Source organism: Myotis myotis, unplaced genomic scaffold (genome assembly GCF_014108235.1).
Source record: "Myotis myotis isolate mMyoMyo1 unplaced genomic scaffold, mMyoMyo1.p scaffold_m19_p_4, whole genome shotgun sequence".
NCBI classification, from domain to species: Eukaryota; Metazoa; Chordata; class Mammalia; order Chiroptera; family Vespertilionidae; genus Myotis; species Myotis myotis.
Window position 1 is genome coordinate 109,745,454 of NW_023416346.1, and position 20,280 is coordinate 109,765,733.

At 36.8% G+C, this 20,280-nt stretch overlaps 1 protein-coding gene across 1 annotated transcript in view; it reads left to right on the forward strand.

Annotated features, from left to right (window-relative positions):
- Nucleotides 1-20,280, forward strand: part of DMD (dystrophin) — a 1,824,373-nt gene that overhangs the window by 234,463 nt on the left and 1,569,630 nt on the right. The window contains exon 11 of the mRNA XM_036304100.1: nucleotides 1,673-1,792. Coding sequence (XP_036159993.1) covers nucleotides 1,673-1,792 — 120 coding nt within the window. The remainder of the gene's footprint in view (nucleotides 1-1,672; nucleotides 1,793-20,280) is intronic.

Below are 20,280 nucleotides of genomic sequence, written 5' to 3' on the forward strand. Positions count from 1 at the left end.
ATATGCACAACCCATGGACACAGACAACAATATGGTGATGGCCAGAGAGAAGTGGGGGGCAAGAGCTGGGTAGAGGGGGCAAAAGGGGGGAAATAGGGACATCCTATATAATAATAATAAAAGGCTAATATGCACATTGACTGAACGGCATAATGACCGGTTGCTATGATGTGCACTGGCCACCAGGGGGCAGACGCTCAATGAAGGAGCTGCCCCCTGGTGGCCAGTGCGCTTCCATATGGGGAGTGTCACTCAGCCAGAAGCTGGCTCATGGCTGGCCAGCGCAGAGGTGGTGGCAGGAGCCTCTCCCACCTCCGTGGCAGCACTAAGAATGTCCAACTAATGGTTTAGACCCGATCCCGTGGGGGCCTAAACCTTTAGTTGGACATCCCCCGAGGGTTCCCTGGCTGCCAGAAGGATGTCTGACTGCAAGCTTAGGCCTGATCCCCCGGGGAGTGGGCCTAAGTCGACAGGTGGACATCCCCCAAGGGGTCCTGGACTGCAAATGGGCGCAGGCTGGGCTGAGGGAAACCCCCCCCCCCCGAGTGCACAAAGTTTTGTGCATCGGGCCTCTAGTATGTAATAACTTAATCAATAAAGAAATTTTAAAAAAACACCTCATAGACACACACAATAGTATGGTGGTTACCAGAGAGAGAGGGGGCTGGGGGGAAGTAGAAGAGGGTAAAGGGGGCATAAATGGTGATGGAAGGAGACTTGACTTGATGTGGTGAACACAAAAATTAAATTAAATTAACTGAGTCCTGAATGAGAAGGAGGAATTATAAAGAAAGGGAGGAAGAACAATTCAGCAAGAAAATAGCTTGACACATTTGTGAAACAAAGAGAGGTCACTGAAACAGTATCAGTGGGCAGGACTGATGTGCAGTGTTAGGAGAGGTAGGCAGGTGCTAGATCATGACAAAATTTCAGGTGAAGAATTTGGATTTTCCTTTTTAGCATGATGGCAATCCATTGGTTTTAGACAGAGGGGTGACATCTGATTTATAGTTGAGCAGAGGAGAAAGAACAAGCAAATAAGCTAGAAAACAGCAATAAGTGAGGTGGAGGATAATCAAAGTTCAGGAGAGGAGGATGACAGCAATGAATGAGTGGTTAATTAGGTTAGTAATTGAAATGTCAGGTAAGATGATTTAAAAAATGGCTGTTCAAGTTGGGAACCTGGAGGTTGATGGCAAACTTTATAGAGATGTTTTAATGGGATAGTTGGCAAAGAGAATAGTTGGGTAAGGAAGTGGAAAGAGCAACTATAAAAAAAAAAACACAAAATATTTTTCAGTGAAGAGGAACACATAGGAGCAGCAGGAGGGTTAGTTGGGTAAGAAGAGTATGTTTGTTTGGGTTGATAATGGAGAACTGCTGTAGAGATGGAGACATTGAAGATGCCAGAGGCAGCAGGTAATTTTAGGTGAAAAGTCCTTGAAAAGTGAGAGGAGGTGGGATAAGGGGCAGAACATCCTACTACACCTTTCTGAACAGATGCTCTCTTTATACTTTTAAGGTCAATTGATGATAGAAATGTGTGAATTTTGCTGAGTATCATGGCTGGTTCTAGTTTAATTAAAAAAAAAGTATATTACCCAAAACATGGCAGAAAGAAATCATTCATTTGGGAAGAAATTTTAATTTACTTTAAAAAATTATCTTTCAGGTGCTTCAAGAAGATCTAGAACAGGAACAAGTCAGGGTCAATTCTCTCACTCACATGGTGGTAGTAGTCGACGAATCTAGTGGGGATCGTGCAACCACTGCTTTGGAAGAACAACTTAAGGTGAGATGATTTTCTTTAATACACTAAATATGAAATGTAAAATAATGAATTGTTATTTAGAAAATAATTTGAAAGTTTATAACATAATTTGTATATTACCAATATTTAGAGTAATATATATATATATATATATATATATATATATATGCTCATTTGCATATATTGGCTATCCCTGATTCAAAAAAATATATATATATATATATATTTAAACTAATTCAGATTATATCCCATTTGAACATAATTCCCTTTCATCAACTATATACTGTTTGCTCACATTAGCTTCCTGGCCTTTGGTGAAATATATAAATGTAGATTCATTTTTTTTATTATAGTTGAATAACATGTATTAGATAATTGATCAAGGGAATATTATTTATGCTGCTTTAAAGATACAGTCTAAGAGAGGACAAAGGTAAAAAAACATAAAAAGCATTACATTCAATCAGATAACATAAATTAAACACCTTCAGTGTATTTTTTCCTGGAAGTCTTCAGTTGTAGTCTTGATGAGGGCATAGCTGCATGTTTAAGTTATGAGAGTTTTGTTGGAGCAGATATTTAGCCTTTTAAGCCCTCACTCACCTGAGTCATAGTAACTGTGTGCTTGGAAACATGACCAGCACATATAAACAAAATATAATGTGGATATTGTCATATTTTTCTCTTCTCTTCCTAATAGGGAATAATAAGGTTTTACTGTAAAAAATTAAAACAATTTCAACAAAGCCAAAATCCATACACAGAAGCATCAATAATATCGGAAAAATACAATTTATTGTTCTCAATGTGACATGTACATTCACATATATGTACAATTACAGATTGTATTTGAGGTATTCTTTATACCCACCAAATTCCTGCTTTTCCTTTGTGGTAGTTCAGAGCCAGTAGTCTGACACATCTAAGGATTTAATCAGTGTGGGTTTAAATAGCTTTATCAGCTCAAGGTTGTACTAAACATAGTTTCTCTTACTAAACTTATAACAGCATTTCTTAAAGCCTTATCTCTGTTTGTTCTCTTTTCATGTGAGTTGTGTGTTGTTTTTTTTAGCCCAGGGAAATGTCATTTCCTCAGGTTACTGCTTTAGATTGCCAATCTACAATGTTATCTTACTTGCCATTATTAAACAACAAAGAGAATCTCTTGAACTGCTACAACTGAGCATTTAATTTATACTAGTTACTCATGTTAATTGCTTATGTTTCAATGAAACTGTAGGGATTGCAGATCTAAAAAGGCTTAGCAGTGCTGATATTATGATGTATCATTGAATATATGATCAAATATATCACACACACACACACTTATGGCCACCTAAAGGACTAGTGAAAGGCCACTGTTTTACCTATTTTAAGGAATTCTGTCGTTCTGATACAATAGTGTTGTGACTATTTAAGGATGGTAAAATTCTAATACTGTGTTTCTCAGAAATTTTCAAAAAGATAAAAGAAGGCTAGAGGAGAATGACTGATTAAAAAAATTAAGGCAAAAGTTTTTCTGAATCATAGAGTATTTCCAGTTAAAATAACTACTGAAAAAAAAAAACATTTTGGCATCGCCAGACCTAGTACTACTAGCTACTAATTATTCCAAGGTGATGCCTATGAGACTAGACCACCTGTAAAAACAGTCCATAGAACTGACAAATGTTCACTGGGTTAGAGCTTAGGTAAGGATAAATTAAGACTGGTGGTCCTAAGGTTTTCTATATTTTTATCCTACTTGCTTTCATTTTTATCTTGTTTTCTGTGTTTCATCCAGAGACATCTACCCAAATAGCTTTGCATATATTGGCTATCCCTGATTCACATAAATTCAATCTCCCTTTAGCCATGATTGTCTCCCCCCTTAATTTGTGTTGACTACTACTTCCCAACCTCCTTTCCCCTCAACTTCCTTTCCCCTTTTGATACCCTCCTTTTCATCTACATACCTTCTTACCGTCACCTTACTTTTAGATAATCTAGACTAGTGTATATGTATAAGTGGGCAGAGTTAGAAGGAATTAAGTGGTGAGAAAGCCCCTGCTTTAGCATTTCTTTCTTCTCATTCCATCAGTTTCCTCAGTCCCTGAGGAATTCATGCTTGAATTCTATGCCTTATTTAACCATTGGTTTGAATTGCCCTGGAATGCTGGGCTCTCATTTGCCTTTGAAATTCTGATGTCTCTTTCTTAGGTTCTTTGCAAATAGACCTAATCTTGTCTTACCTAGTTTAATTTTTGAAAGGAAAGGGAGGAGGAAGAGAAGTTGGTAGAGAGGAGGAAAAGAGAAGAAATAATAAAGGATAAGAAAACAGATAAATAACTACATTGGGAGGAGCCTCTTGAACAGCAACACAAGTATCCTTTGCAATGTGATAAAAATTCCATGTGTGCGTCAGAGATTGTGGACTGTCATTCCCAGGATAATTCTGTTATAAGCAATAGGAAGAGTGTTAGGAAAGGGAAACAGGTATATGAACTTCATACAAGGGGGAAAAACTGGTAGGGACCTGATAAGAATCTTTGAAGGCTTTTATTAAAACAAGGTCTGGTCATCCATAGCTATTCCCCAAGGTCTAATAGTGTTGAATGCTCACTTACAACTTCTTTCTCTGCCATGGTGTCCCATGTCACCAGGATGCCTTAATCCATTTTGTTAAAGTTAGTTGAAGTACCATCCAGAGCCTCAAAATTAATACACAGTGGTCTTTAGTTAAGAGATGCAGATGGGAAAAATCAGGAGTCCTTGATTTAGTACCATAAGGGAGAAATGTGCCCTTTATCATCTTTTAAAAAATACTCACTCAAGGATATGATTGCATTGATTTTTAGAGAGAGAGGAAGGGAGGGGGGAGGAAGGAAAGGAGGTAAGGAGGGAGGGAGAGGGAGAGGGAGAGGGAGAGGGAGAGGGAGAGGGAGAGGGAGAGGGAGAGGGAGAGGGAGAGGGAGAGGGAGAGGGAGAGGGAGAGGGAGAGGGAGAGAGGGACAGGGAGAAGAAAAGAGGGAAACATCAACCTCGACCAGGGATTGAACCCTTTTTGGTATAAGGGAAGACGCTCCAACCAAATGAGACACTGGCTGGGGCTGTACATATAATGTTGAGTTAAAACTCTAAAAATAACTCCTCATAGAACATCTTTACATGTGTTGACTTATTTCTATGAACTGTAAGTTACATTTTCTCTAACTTTGAAAGACTTTTAGAAGTCTTCATTTTAAAAGGTTTGAAGAAGAACAAAGTTTGATCAGAGCATATGCTTAGGGATTCTGAAACATGGCATGGCTTATGAAGGATAATATTCTGAAAGAGCAGTCTGTTGTAAATTAATTTGATTCTCTCATCGGTTCAGCTTGTCCCTCAGCAATGTCACCACCGGTCAGAAACTTGTCCTTACCTTTGAGGCTTGTAGGATGTCAGTAGACAGAAATTCTGATTTATAAACAATGATGCCAATAAATAATTTTATTGAGAAATAGCTTGGCTAAATAACTGAGGTGGTAATTTATGTAGAGTCCCCAGTCCTGGAGGAGGACATTACCATCTCTCTTCATAATATTCTGCATTCCATTTTTCATTTTTCCAATGAGTACTTATTGTGCTCTTTCTGTGTCCCAGGGATTGTGCTGGGTAACAGGTAAAACAGTGAGCAAAAAGAAAATTTGTCACTTCCTTCCTAGGTCAGGAATGAGTAATTTATGAGCTGACTGCTTTCCTTGGAACCCTGAAAGAATGGCAGCCATTTCCCAGCTCCTTCTTAGAAATCAAATGCTGATGCCTTCTCATCTGTGGTGGGCTTGGTGACTGCTCTCTTGATACCTGCAGTCTAGCAGAAGACATAGTCCTTTATCAGATATTTACAAAAATGAGCCAATATTTAGGAATAGAGGCATTTTTTTCTATGAAGGAAAGGAACAAGGCTTTGTAGCAAAAAAATTAATCTTACTTAAATTGGAATTTGAAGGCATGAAATGATTCCCTAGAAAAGTGATGTTTAAGCTAGGATCTAAAGGATATGTTGGAGGGAGCTGTACAAAGTGTGTGCAAAGATGATTAGTGGAGATGGGTACAATTTCCAGGAAGGAGAAATAGTATATCAAGTGAGCATGTTACCCTCAAGGAACTGAAAAAGGGCCAATTTAGCTACAATTGAGTTCAGAACAGTGCTGCTAGAGGAGGCTTGGCAGGTAGACAGGCGCTTACCTAAGAATTGAAATTTGTGTGTGATACTAAACTCCACAGTAATTCATTCAGTCAAAAACCATGTATTGAATAGCAGCTCTCTGCCAGGATGACAGCTGGGATGACTGTGATGAGGAGGAGCTGAGGCAACAGTTACAGAACCTGCCCTTCGGACCTGCACTAACCAAATGCAACCAAAAGTAAAATTATGGCCATAAGTTCAATGTGCCAAAAATATAAATTGCTAGATGACCTAGCTTACTCTAGAAGGTCAGGAAAATAGAATTAATTAGGCAATGCTAAAGGGGAAGAAAGTATTCTGGACAGAACACCATTTATTTATTCATTTAACAAATATATATTGAATGCTTACTTGGTGCTAGCCAAAAGTCTAAGCTTTGAGGTTAAGGATGGATAAAATATAAATCATTCCCCTATGAAGCTTACATTCTAAGCATGCATCATAATAAGCAAGTTTTATTCTATGAAAAAGGTGATAAGAACAATAAGGAAAAATAGATAGGGGAAGGGAGTAGTGGTTAAAGGAAGCTACATTGAGAAGATAGCATTAGAAGAAAGTAAGGGAGGTGTTTTGGAGGTGCGCAGCTCCTATGGGGCCTTTTACATTTGAGAAATGACAATAAATGGAGCATAGAGAAAGCTCTTTGTTCTAAGGAGATAGCTGCTTCCAGTAAAAAAGAATAAGAAACATGGTGAGGCTCATAGATTACAGGAAATGCTCTAATGAAAACATCTTCCAGAGAAAAGGCAGTGCTGTTAAAGTCCCATTATTAGATATGTTCTTCTATACAAGTTAATACTTGAGAGGCCAACTAGATGTATTAAAGGTGTCTGAGGCCACACACCCAGGAGTGTTTCTGGCACATAAAAGGTATTTGGATCATTTTGTTAGATGACTTTAAAGTCATCTAGCTGTCTACCATTTTGGATCATTAAAGGTATATAAAAAAGGATTAATGCAGACAAGCATCGTCTTTTGAAGAATAACCTGGAAAATAAATTTTAGAGCAGATTATTAAACTTGAAATTGTGCACACATATTTGGTTTCTTGCTTATCTGATGAAGTCAATAAACTTGGAATATTTTTTAGGAATAGTTTTTGAAGATTAGAAAGTCCTCTAAGCACTAAGATACTAAAATCAAGACATGTGAACCAACTTTATATCAGATGACATTAAACTATTTGTTCAAATGTTATGTGGTATTAAGACAGATTCTTTCGTGGATTTATTAAGTTGATGCAATGGAATGGGCATATAAAGAGTTTTATTTCCTTAAAGTATTTTGCAAAACCTCCCATAATATGTTTGCGGATAAGGTGAGCCTTTCACTGCATGAGTTGGTGGAGAACATCTGTGTTTTAATATATTTATTTCTGATATCTGATTTATGTGCCAGAGAATATGACTGAAAATAACCTGCAGTGTCAGAAAACTGAGGGAAAGAAGCCATTGGAAGATATAGCCAATGAATTGGGTAAATTTTGCTTGAGCAGGAGTGGTTAATGGATGATTTCCTCTCCCACATGACTTTAGATTATCACTCAGGGGTCCTCAGACTACGGCCCACGGGCCACATGCGCCCACCGAAAACATTTATCTGGCCCGCTGGGTGTTTTTGTCGCCGCTGCCTGTCCTGCTTAGCAGCCGGCTCATCCCGGGCCCGCAGTGCGCATGTGTGGAATGTCTGAGGGACAGTGAACTGGCCCCCTGTTTAAAAAGTTTGAGGACCTCTGCAGGAGTGGTTAATGGATGATTTCCTCTCCCATATGACTTTAGATTATCACATACAAGTGTCATATACTGGGAAAAGTATGTTTATTGTTTGAAATGTTGCTGTTTATAAAAAGCAATATATTTAAATAAATTGAGTAAGTTTTTGATAAGAAGGTCTGACTTTCCATCCATACATGTGAATATAAATATATATATGCTAGAGGCCTGGTGCACAGATTTGTGCATCAGTGAGGTCCCTCAGCATGGCCTGTGGAGAGTGGGTGGATATTGGTAGTCCAATGCCGCCTGCCGCTCCTGCTCATCCCAGCCCTGCTGTGCCTGCTGTGGGCTCACTCCCAGTCAGTGCCCATCAGGTGAGGCTCCTGCCAACACAGCAGCACTTGCTAGCCATAAACCCTGCGTCTGGCATCCATCAGTCAGCTGAGTGGAGCAGCACTCCTGCTTTGGGAGCGCACTGACCACCAGGGGGCAGATCCTGCATTGGGTGTCTGCCCCCAGGTGGTCAGTACATGTCATAGCAACCAGTCGACCGGTGAGTCAGTCACTTAGGCTTTTATGTATATAGATAGGTGTGTGTGTGTATAACCATCTACAAATGGGTATATGGTTTTACATATAAATATTCATATATATATTTATTTATGCACTTATATTTATATATATTTATGTTTTCTCTATATGTATGGATATATATGTGTGTCTACACACACAGATAGGTAGGTAGGTAGATAGATAGATAGATAGATAGATAGATAGATAGATTGATTGATTGATAGAGACAGGCAGATGTCAGCCAGTACTTGGGCACAAGGTAAATATTAAAGCAAGTTAAAATAGATTATTAGTAAATTGATACAATTCTGGACATGCTATAGTATCTAGATTACAAGGACTAATATTTCCGTTTGGTGCTGGTTTGAATACACTTTATAATTTTATTGTTCCTGCTGCATTTTTCTAGGATGGTGGCTTCCTCTAAAGCAGTGGTTCTCAACCTTCTGGCCCTTTAAATACAGTTCCTCATGTTGTGACCCAACTATAAAATTATTTTCTTTGCTACTTCATAACTGTAATGTTGCTACTGTTATGAATCCCAATGTAAATATCTGATATGCAGGATGGTCTTAGGCGACCCCTGTGAAAGGGTCATTCGACTGCCAAAGGGGTCGCGACCCACAGGTTGAGAACTGCTGCGTCTAAAGAATGTTTATTGAACTAGGATTATTTAATTTTAAGGAAAAACTAAGCAGAGATAAGGGACACATGAGCAATATTGTCGGTTAAAACAGGAAAGCATTTTTTTTCCTCTATGTTACTTCAGAAAATTGTGCTATGAAAAATAGGCAGAATTTGATAGGCTTGGTATGTCTTCTGCTCAAATCTCTTTTCTGAACCCAATTTCATTTACCCAATAGACTTCTGGATATGTCCACCTTGAAGTCTAAAAAGCACCTCATGCTCAACAGGTTGAAGCTTACCTAATTGTGCCCTACTTTCCTGTGAACTTGCTTCCTTTACTGACTTCTCCATTTTTTTGTCTTTGCACCACTATTCACCATGACACTTCTACCAAAAACCTGGCCTCATTCCAAACTCATCCCTTTCTTTCCCTATGAGCTCTCTGCATGGAACCAGTCACAATAAGTGCCTCATATTTATTATTTTATCTTTGTTCCTGTCACTGTTTCCCAAAATAAAACCCATAATATCAACTCCTGGAAGTCCTTGCCTGCATTCTTACCTCTCTTCAATCTAATTTCCACATTAAAGTCAGTGTGGGCTGTCAAAAGCTTATTTAATATAGTTTCTCCTCTGCTTAAAATCTTAGTCATTTTCCATCTTCTATAGAGTCTGATCACTTAGGCCTACAATTATTTTTTTATTACCTGACCCCTACCTGTCTCTCAGTACTTATCTCCTTAACCTACATTCTATTTCTGTAAGCCATTTCTGATACTCTGTAGGCTATTATCTTTGTACATGCTAGTCCCATTACTCAGAATACTCATGTTTCTCATGTCTGCTTTAAAAACACCTATTTTATGGAGAAAACTCAGTTCAAATTTTCCTCCATGAAGCTGGATTTTGTCCATAGTGATGACCACTTCCTTTTATGTACCATACCGATGCCTCTGGTGTTTGGAAGGAAAAGAGTCTATTAAAAGGCAGTTTTCAGAAAGACTATAACATCCCCTTTTCCATCATGGCTTAAAATGGAGTATGTAATTAAAATTGTTTATAGTACATAACTTTGGGATAATTTGGGCAGAAAATGTCTATGAAATGTTAAAAATTATAAAATTAATTGTAAACTTACAGATATCATTTATGAAGAAGAATATGGATGAAAATACTTTTTGATGTTTCTCTTTAGTTTCTAATTTTATACTTGGTGAATAAAAACATGTATAAAAATAAAAAAATAGCTCTAACCAGTTTGGCTCAGTGGATAGAGCTTCGGCCTACTGACTGAAGGGTCCCGGGTTCAATTCTGGTCAAGGGCATGTACTTTGGTTGCTGGCACATCCCTAGTAGGGGGTGTGCAGGAGGCAGCTGATGGATGTTTCTAACTTTTTATCCCTCTCTCTTCCTTTCTATAAAAAAATCAATAAAATGTATGTAAAAATAAAATAAAATAAAAAAATAATTTAAAATATGATGGAAATAATTTCACTAAGCCAAGTGTCAATAATTGTTGCCCATGAAGAAATTATTATAATTATTAATAGTTTTATGTGCTTATTATTTTTCAAAATTTTGCATACTGTATATGTAATGCTCTCTGTATTTCACAAATTAAAAAGCCAATACATAATGAAGTTAAATCCAAGTTCATGTAGCTTGCAAGTGGCAGAGCTGGGACTGCTATCCATATCTGTGTGATACCTCCTAATCTAACAATTTCATAGGAGAAAATTAAATTACTATATGGCCATGAGAAAATTATTGCAAGGGAAAAATGTAAGTATGTTGGAATGATAATATACTTTATGAATATAAATGCTAATTCTAATGTAGTGTAAAGAGAATTCTGACCTTTTTGGTCTCTGAAAAAATCTAAACTTTACACTGTGGCCAATGGTTTTTGAAAAAAATTTTGTCGGTTTATCCAGAAAAGGACAGAGAACTTAATTATAGCTGGAAAATGTTACAAAGGTAACATATCCATAATTCCACACTCAAATACACAGATAGTATGTTATCAGCAATCAAGAACCCCCCAACAATCCCTATCATAGTCATAAACTTTTCTCACCTCCTCAAAGATAACCTCTATCCTGATGTAAAATACCTCAGATTAGTTTTATTTTTAACTTAATGGAAATGGGATTGTATAATATAGTTTTGTAACTGACTTTTTTCACTCAATAGTATGTTTGTGAGATTCATCTAAGTTGCATATGGCATTAGTTCATTAATTTTCATGGCTGGGTAGTATTCCTTTATTGTACACATACCACAATTTAATTATACAGAAAATATGGATTATTTCCAGTTTGGGACCATTTATGAATAATGCTGCTATGAAAATAATTGTACATACAAAAGCATACATATACGTGATTGGAATTGCTATATAGCTTTATAGATATTAACAAAGAGTTTTCCAAAGTTGATGTATAAATTTATATTCTCATCACTAGTTAATAAAGGTACAAATTGTTTTGCATCCTTTTCAATATTTGGTATTTCAGATTTTAATTTGAGCCTTTACTGTGGCCTTATAATGTCCATCCCTTGTTTTCATTTGCATGTATTGATGACTAATGAGATTAAACACTATTACTATTATATACTGGCTATTTGAAAGGCCTCTGTTGAAATTTCTGTTTTTCTATTGGATTATATGTATTTCTCTTAGTGACCTGTTGTATTTTAAAATATATATTCTAGATTTTAATCCTTTGTTGATTATCTTTATTATAAAGGTGCCTTGCCTTTTTAAAAAATATATTTTATTGCTGAAGCCGGTTTGGCTCAGTGGATGGAGCTTCGGCCTGCGGACTGAAGGGTCCCAGGTTCGATTCCGGTCAAGGGCATGTACCCGGGTTGCGGGCATATCCCCAGTAGGAGATGTACAGGAGGCAGCTGATCGATGTTTCTCTCTCATTGATGTTTCTAACTCTCTATCTCTCTCCCTTCCTCTCTGTAAAAAATCAATAAAATATATTTAAAAAATATATATATATATTTTATTGATTTTGTTTACGGAGAGGAGGGGAGAGGGATAGAGAGTGAGAAACATCGATCAGCTGCCTCCTGCACACTCCCTACTGGGGATGTGCCCGCAACCAGGGTACATGCCCTTGACTGGAATCGAACCTGGGACACTTCAGTCTGCAGGCCAATGCTCTATCCACTGAGCCAAACCGGTTAGGGCAAGATGCCTTGCCTTTTAACTCCTTAATGATGTGTGTGTGTGTGTGTGTGTTTAATAAACAGAAGTTTAAAATTCAGTATATCCATCCTTTTCCGTTATGGTTAGAGTGTATTTTTGTCCTGAGATTAAAAATAAAATTTCCTACTCTAAGACTCAGAAGATAGTCTCCTGGATTGTCTTATCAGCACCTTTTTTTCCCATTTAGATTCAATTGAAATAGTATGATTTATTGCAAAGACCATTCTTTTCTCAATGTTCTACATTGTCACCATTAACCACATGCCTATACATGCTTGGGTTACTTTATAGACTCTAATTAAAGTTATGTCTGTAAATATGCCTGCACTTAGGTCAATGCCACATTGTTTTAATACTATAGCTTTATGACAGATTTTGATATTTGGTAGTATTGTGAAAGAAAAATTGAACTAGGTGGTAAAAAAGATGAGGAAGAATTTATTCGAGACTATTACAATAGAGGAGAGACTGAACTCAGTTCCACTGAAGAAAAGGCTGGAGAGGTTGTAAGTGCTGGAATGAGCTAGGATAAGAGCACTGGAGGACATTATAGGATTGGATAGTTAATGTGATTATGCCTTCTGTGTTTGTTAACTGTCCCTTATCAGAGTTAAGCTCCTACCCTCCTTTGGAGTCTGGGAAACAGAGGCCCTATCTTTCTTTCTTTTTAAAATTTACCTTTATTGTTGAAAGTATTACAAATGCCTCCCCTTTTTTATTCCTATTGACCCTCTCCACCCTGCACCTGCACTTCCAGGCCTTCAAAACACTATTGTCTATGTCCATGTTCTATGCACATGGAGATTCCCCAGTTAATCTCTCCCGACACGCCACCCACCCCCGCATACCCTCTTCAGATGCCTCAGTCTAGTATATGCTTCTGTGTCTCTGGATCTATTTTGTTCATTAAATTTCACCTATGACTGAGATCAGGTGATACTTATGTTTCTCTGACTGTATTATTTCACTTAACATAATACTCTCCAGGTTGTTCCATGCTGTCTCAGGGGTTAAGAGCTCCTTCCTTTTCATGGCTGCATAGTATTCAATGGTGTAAATGTACCACAGTTTTTTTATCCACTCATCTACTGATGGGCACTTGAATTGGTGATTTCTTATAGATGGAACATTCCAATGCTAATAGTTAGAATGATGCATAGAGGGATATATGTTTTGCACTTACTTGATTACAAATAAGACACATATTGGCGCCTTCTCCTGGTTTAAAAATATAAGTCTAAGATTTTCAACTCTTGTACAAAACATAAGTCTTAGTAGATTATAGATAACATATGAATACCTAGTAATTTTGGTATTATCCTTAAATTTTTATTGTATTTTGTATTAAAATTATATTGGGCTCTAGATTTATTACATCTGGACACAAAATCTTAGTTTCTGAATCCTTAACAATTACAAGGATCTCCATAATTCATTGCAATTTTCAGAGCATTTTCACATTTGTTGACCTCTGTCTGACCCTACTAGCAGTGACCTAGCTTGGAGGGTACCAGAGAAAGTATCATCTCCATTTCACCAGTGGGAAAACTAAATAATAGCAAGATCTGAGAGTCTTCTGACAGATATTACCCAGTTGTGCAACAGTAAATCTGGGACTAGAATTCAGGCAATCTTTACTTTAAGCATAGTGATGTGTATAGCAGGTGAGCAGATTCATAGATTCCACTATATGGCAATGCCTATTATGATTAAAGATCTAGACTTTGAGGTAGGGAAGACAGGATTTCACGTGACTTTCACGTCCTTTGGGTCATCAAGTTCACCATAAATAGTTCTGCTGTTACATAAACACTGGTAGGCAGTTATTTAATAAGGAAGAAAGAAGAAAATATTTCTAAGACAATTCTTTGGAGAAAGGCCCATATTTATAGCTACAGTGGTGGTATTCAGCTTTGAGACATTTATACACTATGTGAAATTAATGTATTACTCAACAAGACATGAAGCACAAAGGTCCCCCTCAAGAAGCTGAGAAGTGGGAGGCATGAAACAATAAGGGATAGTATACCCTCATGCCACCGAAGAATGCCTGGGAATGTGCTGAATGCTGGGAAGAATGCTGTCATTCTGGAATACTCGTTAGGATTTCTGTTCTTTATTTTCTGGTATCCCAGTTGAATAGACCAGTGGGAGCTGGAGAGTACAAAGTTTATTAAGCTGCCACAGAACATTAAATATTAGTCCTCAAATAATAACAGCAACAACAACAACACAGCCTTCCAGATTTATTCATTAGCACTTTATGAACTCATAAAAATAAATAATATATGGAACCGACTGTAACAACACAGAAAAATATGCTTCAAGTTAAAAATCTCACTGTATTTTTAGCATAATCACCAAGGCAGAATTTCATTAGTGTGTCAGACAGTCATATTTACCTTTAAAAAATAAGTTCTTACAAAGAGCAAATCTTCTTGATCTGAAAGTGTATTTTCTGATTTGTGTTTAATATTTCAAACAAATATAGACTTCTAATGTCAAAATGTTTTAAGATCAAATTATAACATTAGGCTTCAAATCCTTGCCAAGTCGGTTAGATAAAATATTTTTGTTAAATCTAGTCAAACTTTTGCTAAAATTAAATTTAAAAAGACGCAGAAAGGATTCAGCATCTGTAAACCTCACTGTAAGATTTATAGCAGAAATTACAAGGTATATTATCTTGTGTGCTCTACTGAGTGAATGGCATCATGAAAGATTATAGGGCTTATAGCCAGGTGGATCTGAGGGCAAATGCCAGGTACTCAATCTTGTGACTTCTGTGTTCTTAGACAAGCTGCCCAACCCATCAGAATGTCACTTTTCTCATCTGTAAACTGCACCTTTAAAAGTCACAGTCATGAATTCCTTGAGGTCAATCAGGACTTATTACAGGATCTTTAAACAGCAGTAAGAATGATCTTTTCAGATAAACCTCCAATAAGTGTTTCCTAGTACATTTAGAACAGGTTTTTCCTAGTAGATTTAGAACATGTCTACCATATGGTAGACAGTGAAGATATAAGGCAGGCCATTTTGTGGTATGATGCTTTAGTTAACAGCTTGTGAAAACATGCAAAATTGAGAAGAAAATCATAGACTTGGCTAAACATTAGTCACTCATACTCTGCCCCGATTCTAGCCTCATAATGGGTGTTATTTTACTTCTTCCAATGAGTTAATTGATTTTGTTTCTAGTTCACTGTTGGTAAGATGAAGTTGCAGATCCTTTTTTAACTGTATAGTTGTTTATAAAGTAAGAAAGAAAAATTGAGAAATAAGTTATGTTTGGAAGCCTCATTACAGATAAAAATCATCTAGCTGGGAAGCATATTCCAGGGGCTTAAACTGCAATAAAATGAGATGGGCTGCTTGCTGCCTCCCTCACTTATAAATCCCATTTGCTGCAACTTTGTGTGGTCCATGGCACATAATTGCTTCTTCTTTAGTGGACATACCCCTGGGAACACTTTCTCTCTCAATGCCATTCTTGATGGACACAGATTAGCTATCACATTCTAACAGTGGCTTCAATAAATTCAAGGGTCAAGGTGCTTAAGTTGTACCTCCCAGGTTTGTCAAATTTTCTCCATTGCCTTTATCCAAATGTTCTTCCGATAGCCATTTTTTTGCATGTGCTTTGAAAAACCAACTCAGCCAAACAAGGAACTCAGATGAGAAATGTCCTTGGCATGTACAACAATATGAAATGTGAATGAAGTGGGAGAGAAAAATCCTCCCCATCGCAAATCTGAGCATAGATGATAATGGAGTTGTGATTTAGTCCATGAAAATGTGTTAGAGTAAGTGAACTGACCTTTAGCGTCGTTTACTGCTGAAACAAAATGAGGACAGAAATAAAAATTAATTTCTTCTTATCACTTTATGAGCTGTTACATTTTGATTTGTGTTGTTGCTTACCTAGCTTTAAAAATATGCATTCTTTTTAAATGTTCAAGGGATTAATATACTTAAATAGAAACTCAAGGAAACACTGATATTTTGCTCTAAGGAAGAAGTTTCTAATCCTCATGTAGTGATTCTTTTAAAAAGTTTTTAGCTTCCTCACAATCCCATTCAATTCAATACCTTATACTTATGTAACAGTTTGGTTGCATCCTTCCAATTGCTTAGCTCCATCCTTTGTAATTCAAATTAGGGCCTGTATTTCTTTTTTTTAAATATATTTTATTGATTTTTTACAGAGAGGAAGGGAGATAGAGAGTCAGAAACATCGATGAGAGAGAAACACCGATCAGCTGCCTCCTGCAAATCTCCCACTAGGGATGTGCCCGCAACCCTGGCACATGCCCTTGACTGGAATCGAACCTGGGACCCTTCAGTCCGCAGGCCGACGCTCTATCCACTGGGCCAAACCGGTTTCGGCAGGGCCTATATTTCTAAATAATAAATCAATCCATTAACTTCAAGCACTATGCACACCTATTTATACTGCATATGGCATTACAAAAATCTACCTGTAGGTAGACATGTACAGCTTATAAGCAAGCAATTTCTGATTCACTTATCTAAACTTACTGAGATTAGTAAAAAGCACCATGGCCACATTGTAACAGAAGTGACTTAGATTCGGTTAATTGAGAGTTTTATGAGAGGAAGATAGGTTTAAGCAGTGGAATGTGTTACTAAAAGATGTATATTCTCGGGTGTTGGAAATCTTTAAAGAAGAATATACTTTAGGTTTAAACATCTATTTGTAAAGATTTAATAAGTACCTTTGTAGAATAAAATATATGACCTTTGGTATTTCTTGAAAGATTTTGACATAAATACTATAATCAAGCAAAATGTAAATAACCACCAACATCTATATAAGTCCGTTCAAATTAAAACTGCTTTCTAATACATAATCTTATGTAATATTTGTAGCGACTTTTATAGGCTAGTATGTTTATTTTCTTTGAGAAAGAATAAATAATTTAGCCATAACTTTCCTGAAAAAATTCACTTGATTTCACTGGGATGTTTGTGGATAATAATTTCAGTCCCTCAAAGAATTGCCAGAATTATTATAAGGAAAGCATGTATTTAAAATATGCTTGTAATTTCTAAAGACATAAGCATATTAGTAATTTCAGCAATTGCTCAATCTAAGACTTGAATCAGAGTTGTCTGGCTCTAGACACTTTTATCTTCCCCACATAAAATAATATTGTAAGTGATAATGTATTTGTATTTGGGAAGTTGAGTAACATTAAATCACAATTAAGATGAAAAAACTACTTTATTTTAACAAATTCAATTAATTTTACTCTGATAATTGAAATGTATTCCCTAAAATTTCCCCACCGTAACTGTATCTTTACTTATATAACAGTTTTAGTTAGGTCAGATATTTTGTAATGCCATGAAATCAGCCTCTCTTAACTATGTATTTTGTATTTAGTCATTCAAAATACCACACCAAAATACCAAAGATTGGTGGCTTAAACAACAGAATTTATTTTTCCACAGTTCTGGAGGCTACAAGTCCAAGTTCAAGGTATCCGCAGGTTTGGTTTCTTCTGAGGCCTCTCTCCTTGGCTCGCAGATCGCTATCTTCTTGCTGTTCCCTCATCTGGTCTCTACTCTGTGCAAACACATCCCCATGGTCTTTCTGCGTGTCCAAATTCCTTCTTCTTATAAGAATACCTGTTAGGTTAGATTAGAGCCCACCCTAACAGTCTTATTTTATCTTTTTAAAACATAATTATTAAATTGAATGCGGTGACATTGGTCAACATGAACAAATAGGTTTCAGGTGTGGGTTTTTACGTTACCAGATCTGTGTATTGCACTGTGTACCCACCACCCAAAGTCAAATCTTCTCCTGTCACCTTATATTAGGGCTCCCTTCTCCCCCAAACCCCTTTGCTCTGGCAATAACCATTCTGCTGTTTGTGCTAATGAGTTTCAGTTTGTATCCCACATACGAGTGAAATAATATAGTTCTTAGCTTTTTCTGATTGACTTATTTTACTTAGCGTCATGTTCTCAAGGTCCATCCATATTGTTGCAAATGCTGCTATTTCATCCTTTCTTTTTTTAAAAAATATATTTTATTGATTTTTTTACAGAGAGGAAAGGAGAAGGATAGAGAGTTAGAAACACTGATGAGAGAGAAACATCGATCAGCTGCCTCCTGCACACCTCCTCCTGGGGATGTGCCCGCAACCAAGGTACATGCCCTTGACCAGAATCGAACCTGGGACCTTTCATTCCGCAGGCCGACACTCTATCCACTGAGCCAAACCAGTTAGGGCAATATTTCATCCTTTCTTATGGCTGAGTAGTATTCCATAGTGGATATATATCACATCTTCTTTATTTAGTCCTCTATCGTTGGACATTTGGTTGTTTCCATATCTTGGCCACCGTGAATATTGCTGCAGTGAAAATTGGGGCACATATGTCTTTGAGAATACATGATTTTGAGTTTTTCAGGTATTTCCCCAGGAGAGGGATTGCTGGGTCTTATGGTAGCTCTATTCTGATATTTTTGAGGCATCATCAGACTGCTTCCCATAGTGGTTATACCAGTTTACATTCTCACCAGTAGCGGATGAGGGTTCCCTTTTTTCCATCACCTCTCCAACTCCTTTCCTTGCTTGTATTATTGATAACAGCCACTCTAATAGGTGTGAGATGTTATCTCATTGTAGTTTTGATTAGCATTTCCCTAATTGTCAGTAGGTGGAATATCTATTCATATGTCTGTTCATATGTCTACTTGAAAGAGGTGCATTTTCAGGTCCTCTGCCCACTTTTTGATTGGGTTGTTTGTTTGCTTGTTTGTTGTTGAGTTTTATGAGTTCTTGATATATTTTGGAAATTAAACCTTTGTCAGAGCTACTATTTGCAAATATCGTCTCCTAACTGGTTGTCTGCCTTTTTGCTTTGTTGTCAGTTTATTTTTCTCTGCACAATCTTTTCACTTTGATGTAGTGCCATTCATTTATTTTTGCCATTACTTCACTTACCTTTGGGGTCAACTTCATAAAATGTTCTCTATAACCAAGGTCCATAAGTTTGGTACCTATATTTTCTTCTATGTAACCTATTGTTTTGGGTCTTATATTTAGTTCTTTTATCCATTTTGAATTAATTTTTGTAAATGGGGATAAACGGTAATCCAGTTTCATTCATTGCATGTGGCTTTCCAGTTTTCCCACCACCATTGTTGAAGGAACTGTCTGTACTCCGTTGTGTGTTTCTGGGTCCTGTGAGAGCAACCAAAGGACCTGTATGCATGCATATTAGCATAACCAATGGGCACAGACACTGGGGCAGTAGGGGCTTGCCCGGGGTGGGAATGGCTGGGAGAGGTGTCAATAGGGGTGAAAGAAGACATATGTAAAACTTTAGACAATTAAAAAAATCAATGTGGAAAAAAAAGAAAAACAAACAAACAAAAAATTTATCTGTCCATATTCATGTGATTTTATAGCTGGGCTCTCTATTCTGTTCTATTTATCAATGTGTCTGTTTCTCTGCCAATGCCATGCTGTTTTGATTATCATAGCTCTGTAGTATAATTTGAAGTCAGGTAGTGTGATATCTGTAGCTTAGTTCTTTTTTGTCAGGATTGCTTTGGCTATTCAGGATCTTTTGTGGTTTCATACAGATCTGATGATCTCTCATTCTATTTCTTAAAAAAAATGACATTGGGATTGTTATGGGATTTGAATTAAATCTGTATATTGCTTTGGATAATATGGCCATTTTAACTATGTTGATTCTTCCAATCCATGAGCATGGGATATTTTTCCATTTTGTTGTGTCTTGCCAATCTCTTTTAATAATGCTTTCTAATTTTCAGTATATAGGGCTTTCATATCATTTGTTTTGGCCTTTTTTTTAATCATCTCTGCTACTCTATGCTCCTTTATTGGTGATTTCAGACTGTTTATATTTAGAGTAATTATTGATGTATGAGGATTTCCTATAGCCATTTTATCTTTTATTTTTGTTCTGTCTGTGCCTCCTTTGGTTCTTTTCCTTTATGTTTCTGTCCATTGTTTTGTTTGGTGTTATTCCTCACTTCTTTCCTATTTTTTAAGCTATGTGTGCTGGTTTGGGGATTTTTGTGTGTGGTTTCCATTAGGTTTATAAAAAATGAAGTTGTATATATATTCTTTTTTAATTTAATTTATTTTTTTCTTTA